This window comes from Carica papaya, chromosome 2, assembly GCF_054855325.1.
Source record: "Carica papaya isolate Zhongbai chromosome 2, ASM5485532v1, whole genome shotgun sequence".
In the NCBI taxonomy this organism is placed as follows: domain Eukaryota; kingdom Viridiplantae; phylum Streptophyta; class Magnoliopsida; order Brassicales; family Caricaceae; genus Carica; species Carica papaya.
Genome location: NC_142310.1, coordinates 3,975,939 through 3,982,018, shown reverse-complemented (window position 1 = coordinate 3,982,018; position 6,080 = coordinate 3,975,939). Strand labels below are relative to the sequence as shown.

Here is a 6,080-nt window from a genome sequence, read left to right as displayed (position 1 = left end):
CTGCCGGATGATACGATGGAGGCACCATATTGTTATGTGGTGGTACCGGATGATACGGTGGAAGATCAGGGTTATACTGGGGTGGCTCTAAATCTTTTTGCTGTAAGGGTGGCTCAAACTGTGGTAGTGGGGGAAGGTCAGACAACTTCTTCCTTTCCTCTCGGGCTTGCTGGGCTGAGATAAGTTTCTCCAATATCTCAAAGAGTCGGTCAACATCCTCTCGAAGTGAACCATCCATAGCTGCTCGATTTAATGGGGGTCTTCCTCTTCTCATATTCTTGTACCTGTATTTCACAAGGAAGATTTGGATGATAGTTTGTTTTTTTTTAGTGTTTTTAAGTGTTTATGTAAGGAATAGTTCTGAAGAATGCGGCTATGATACCAACTGTAAAGACCCAGAATCTTAAAAGAAATGAATTTATAATTTAAATGCGGAAGCGATTAATAGAGTTAAGGTTTACATTCCTTACATAATAATTTAGATTGCCCAATAGAACTACAGAAATATCCCTACTAAAAGACAAATGGTAAGTAAGAAAATAAAAAGAAGAACGAATAAACAAACCTCCTAGAACAACCTTCACTAACATTTGAAGAGAGTCTGGGTAGTGAACTAGTATAATTTAAGAACGTGCACCATATAATAACAAGTAAATAAGGCAGTATAGGAAAATAAACAGAAATTTCAAAAAATTGTGAACTAACTGGTTCCAACTCTACTAGTGACCTGTAATTATTTTTAAGATTCTCTAATTTTTCATAAAAATATGAAATTATAAATCATTGAGTCTCAATTTACCGTAATGGAGAACAGGGTGAGGGATCCTTATCCAGATTGGTGTTTTGAGATGTTGCGATGTCTACTATGTCTCTCAACGGATACCAGATTTTCTGAATTTTTCCTGTAGAAATCCAAAATGCTCGTCACATACTTAAAAATTTTCCAAAATCCAAAATCGATGTTCAAAATTCTTTCTGGGCAATTTTAGGGTTCCAGCATGGCAGCGTTGCCATACTCTGGCACAGGCTTTGTCGCCTACAGCGGCGGTTCACCTCGGCCTAGCCAATTTTGACTAATTTTGGCCTGTTTTGCACGTATCCTTGTAAAAAAAAAGTTACGGGACCTCAGTTAACTGAAAAATCACAAAAATCAAATCTACGGGAAGGGGGACCTCCGGATACGGTGGCTCCACCAGTCCTCTTTTGCAGAAAGGGCTCATTGGAGAGATTTTTTGGGTTTTGGCTGTGACGGCTCCATCAAGCTTTACTCGTGATTTCTGTCCCATCCATTATCTCTCTTGCTCCGATTGGGTCACAAAGATACTCGAAATCAAATTCCGAACCAATATGAGAAATTTTTACCTTTTTTGGTGGCCAACAGTGGCTCCGATCCGGTGGCGGTCGGTGTTCGGCCTCCTTCTCCGACGTCTGGTTCTTCTTCTCCGATGGGGGGCTGCCAGTTAGGGTTTGAATTCCCATGCGATGTGAATTATTTATACCAATCTTATGTCGATGTAGGTCGTTCATCACGATTGATCTCGTCTGTCCGATTGCGCATAAGGAGAAAATGAATATGCACTGTTCATTGTGGTTAATCTCGTTCATTCGATCACTCTTAAGTAGGGAACGAATCTGAGCAGCCACGCATACAGGATCAATACTGGGCGGTCCGATCACTGGGCACGCAGATTGCCCGCTTGGCCTCCTACGTAGTGCTAACATCATCGTGTCTTACCACGCGAAGTACTCCGTTTCGTTGGGGATGCTAACTGGACCGTTCTACGCAGACAAATTTTCTCTTTTTGCACTTTAACCATCTGTTTCTATTTTTTCTTTCAAAAGTACTATTTGAACTCAAATTTTTTTCTATTTTTTTCAGAATTATTTTCAATTACATCCCTAACATATTTTTTTTAATAATTTAACAAAATTAAATTAAATTAATTTATAAATAATATTTTATTTATTTTTAAATTGTCAAAATTAATCTCATACTAATTTTTGAGTCCGGATATTACAAAAATCAACTTAGAATATAATTGTCCGTCACTACCATGTATGTATAAAATCGAATTGTGATATCTCTATTGGGATGTTGGATGACCAAGTTTGGTATGTCTCGTGATGTCGATGGACTGGTGTTGTTTACTAATTTTAGAAAAATTCATTCACCCTCGTACTAGAGGATAAACAGTTAGCAAGAGATGCGGTTCATCTTATTTGACTTGATGGATTTATTTTTCTCTCAAAAAAAATATAAAACCTGAGATATATTAGACTGTAATTACTTTAAATATGTTTAAATTAATATATATATTGTAATCATTAGTATCCCAATAAATAAAACTAAGAGATAAGAAGGAAATAATTTTTCATTTTTTTGCTATATCTTTCACTATGTTCTTTATAGCAATTACATATCATGTACAATTTAATAAAATCAAATCAATTATAAATTACATATGGAGTAGTATTTTAACTACGTACAATAATAATAATAATAATATGGTTGACAATTGAAGAAATAATAATTATATAGTATTTTAAATTATATTGTTTTGAATAATTTTCTGAATTGCATTAATTAAATTATAATAAAATTAAATATCTCATCGTGGGGATTTTAAAGATTCCACTTGAGATTTACCACGAGGACCCCTCATTCTAATGAAAAGTCTGTACTCATCGAATGTCATAGTTGTATATAGTGCAGGTCTATCTTCTGTAACAAGTTCTTTTATTGGCTCGATAGGAATATCACTCTTAGGATTGTAGAAGAAGGCAAGAGAGACACGATCTTGTGCTGAGTTTACCATCACTCTATGCTCTACACTCCTGTAAATTGCATTGCTTAATACCTAAATCACATATTGAGAAGTACTAATTAATGCAATTATATTAAATAAAATATTACTTGAATGTAATACGAGCTTGAATTTTTTTTAAATATTATTTTACTTTTTACTTAAATTTCAAAATAAATTTTGAAAGTTTTGAATATTGATTTATGAGACATTATATCTAAATTTTTTTAAGGGTCAATTAGGATGATATACTTATATATATATAAGAGAGAGAGAGAGATTTCGAAGAAAACATTTATAATATAGTAAAACCATATATAACTAATGACAAAAACTTGACGTAATTACTTACATTGCATGATTAATGAATAGTGTCCAAAAGACATCAAAATTAAATATATATATATATATATAAGCAAATTGATGAGAGATGTTTAAGTAATTTCTAATTAAATCCAAAGGAATAATATATATTAGCAATGTAATCCAAATTAAAGGGTAACAGGGTAAATTCATATATATATATACTTCATGTTTATCCAGTTTCATTTTTGAAAGAAAAAAAATTGAAAAATACTTTATTTAATCATATCCAGTATTTTTCATTTAACTCATTATTATCCGTAATATTATATAAGCATCTGTACATTTTTTTGCTAAAATATTTTAATTGAAGAAAAGGACAACTAATTTCTCTTTCGAATCCACTCTCCCAAAAAATTCATGGGATGAATAAATTTCCCATGATTTTCATCGCCTCACACGTGAATGTTTTATATATATATATATATATATATATATATATATATATATATATATTTTCATCAAATATATGGTTTATGTACAATAATTAATATACATACACAGAGTAGAAAAAAAAATATGTGTATATATATATATACACACGCATATAAGAACTGATATTATTGGTCCATCTAACATTTTATATGACTAAATTCATCTAACCATCCTCCAAAAAAGGAGAAATTGAAATGATATGTCAAGAATTCAATAACTGACTCCTCTTAAGAGTGTGTGTGTGTGTGTATATATGTATATGTATACACACACACACCATCCATTCAAACGGGACCGCTCCACGTGCCCCGGTTTGAAGCATATCCATAGCCAAACATTTTTTTATTTCTATGGATAACGAACAGAAAATTCAATTGCATTAATAAACATAGCAAAAAATCAAAAGAAGGAAGAAAAAAAAACAAAGAATGAATCTTGATCAGAATTACCTGAATTTGATCGCCAATATTAACGATGAATGCATGTTTGGCGGGCTTCACGGTGATCCACCGGCCGTCTCGTCGGACTTGCAGGCCGAGGACCTGGTCATCGGGGAGCAGCAGCGTCAATCCGCCGGGATCGGAATGTGAGGACAAGCCAAGAGTCAAGTCAGGCTGCGGACACTTTGGATAAAAATTTACCCTCAAACATGCTCCAATATTCTCCCCTCCAAATGCATTTTGAAGATGATCTTCTCTTAACCCAAGATTTATTGATAAAATCTTCATTAATCTCCCACATAACTTCACCAATTCTCTCCCGTAATCATCTATGATTTCCCTGCATAATTTGACAAAACCCAGTTCATTGAATCAAATTAATTAATGAACCCAATTATTGTCCGGTTAAATATAATTAATAAATACATAAATAAATAACACCGCCAATCTGGCAATTACAATCTTTAAACTGGAAGTCTAAACTGTATTTTTTGATATACTTTATGTACGTCGCAATTATAAATTACCCACAAACGAAAACCCAATTTACTGTATGGTAAATTTTAAGTAATGTGTCAGGTTTACGTAAAAATTAAATTTTTTAATAAAAAATGATTAAAAACATAAAATAAGTTCAAAATTCAAGTACTAGATTAACTGAACCGAATAAAAAAAAACGTGATTAATTGAGTAATTAATTAATTAATTAATTAATTACCTGGAAAAAGGAGGTGAAGCAGGCCATTTGTTGAAGTCTTTCAAGCACAAAGGAAGATAGTGAAGATAATAATAATCACTCCAATCAAGAATCGCACCTTTCTCGATCCCCAGCCTGCTACCATATCCTTCATAAGTTCTTGGCTTATTAGCATACTTCTGTTTCTTCTCCATCGGCAAATGGAAGAATTCCCGCCATGCTTCTCGAGCTCCGTCCATTAATTCATGGCTTACACCATGGTTGACCACCTGGAAAAATCCCCATTCACGACATGCCACCGAAATCTGACTAAACGTATTACTATTACTACTATTATTACTACTCGTAACTATTAAATCTCCATTTTTGTTCTCAAACAAGCCGGAGAGGTCAATAATTGGGATATTGGCGTTGTCGTAATTAGAGGAAGTATTCTCGAACGTTGGCCTATCTGACAAAGGTTTGACATAGCGAGGGGGAATGCATGAGAGGCCGCTGTCGGACAAAGATTGAACACGAACCACTGGCTCAGGCCAGTCCTCCATGTTGCTCATGATTAGAAAAGAATAGTAGTGGTTGTGAAATATATATATATATCAATAACAGGGTTGATTATGATAAGCACAAGAAAGTTGTACTTTTTTTTTTTTTTTTTCTGGGAAAAATTGAAGGTTGAAGAAGGATGAGTGGGAGAGCAGGAGCAGTTAAAAGAAGGTGTGAAGGTAGTGGGGATGGGAAGTGGAGGGAAATTGAAGTGGACGTGGAGGAGAACGTGAAGGTAATGAGGATTTTATATAAATGTGTATGTATATATATATATATATATTTGGATGTAGAGAGGGTGGAGGATGATAGTCAATACTCTTCTGCTTTTGACCATCAATTAGTTTAATTTCCGGACGCAAGTAGGATTCAAGTGCTAAAGTGGAGAAATTTGTTTTTAGAATGATCTAATCTCAGGTTAGACAGAGAGAGAGAGAGAGAGAGAGAGAGAGAGATAATATATATATATATGCCTTTTAATCAAACATAAAATGAAAAAAAAAAAAAAGAATTATAACTTAGAATTAGAAACCAAATTTACTTAGTGTTAAAAATGGTTTTGATTGATGTATTTTTTTATGTAATGTTACAGTTTTATATATATAGATTTTTTAGGACAAAAAATAAATAAGTAATTATAAATTATATAATTTTATTATTTAATTTAATTTGATTTATTTTTTCTTTCTAATATACTGGTCTATTTTCTCTTTTAGCACCCTTATTATCTTTCTCTTTAATATTATCATTTTTTTCTCTTTTAGCATCTTAATTTACTTCTCTTTAATACAATAATTT

The 6,080-nt window shown here is 32.8% G+C and overlaps 1 protein-coding gene across 1 annotated transcript; it reads right to left on the bottom strand.

Moving 5' to 3' along the window:
* Window positions 1-2,516: 2,516 nt before the first annotated feature.
* LOC110808659 (jasmonate-induced oxygenase 2-like) lies at window positions 2,517-5,543 on the bottom strand. Its single transcript, XM_088212805.1, has 3 exons — window positions 4,761-5,543; window positions 4,052-4,382; window positions 2,517-2,858 (listed from the first exon to the last, which is right to left on the bottom strand). The coding sequence occupies exons 1-3, from the start codon at window positions 5,291-5,293 to the stop codon at window positions 2,610-2,612; spliced, it is 1,113 nt and encodes a 370-aa protein (XP_088068931.1). The 5' UTR covers window positions 5,294-5,543; the 3' UTR covers window positions 2,517-2,609.
* Window positions 5,544-6,080: the final 537 nt, after the last annotated feature.

Excerpts from the sequence above, each read along its gene's own strand:
- LOC110808659 (XM_088212805.1), bottom strand. The coding sequence starts at position 5,293 with ATGAGCAACATGGAGGACTGGCCTGAGCCAGTGGTTCGTGTTCAATCT. Across the intron at positions 4,383-4,760 it reads GCTTCACCTCCTTTTTCCAG|GGAAATCATAGATGATTACG; the intron begins GTAATTAATTAA and ends CAAATTATGCAG. Across the intron at positions 2,859-4,051 it reads ATATTGGCGATCAAATTCAG|GTATTAAGCAATGCAATTTA; the intron begins GTAATTCTGATC and ends TATGTGATTTAG.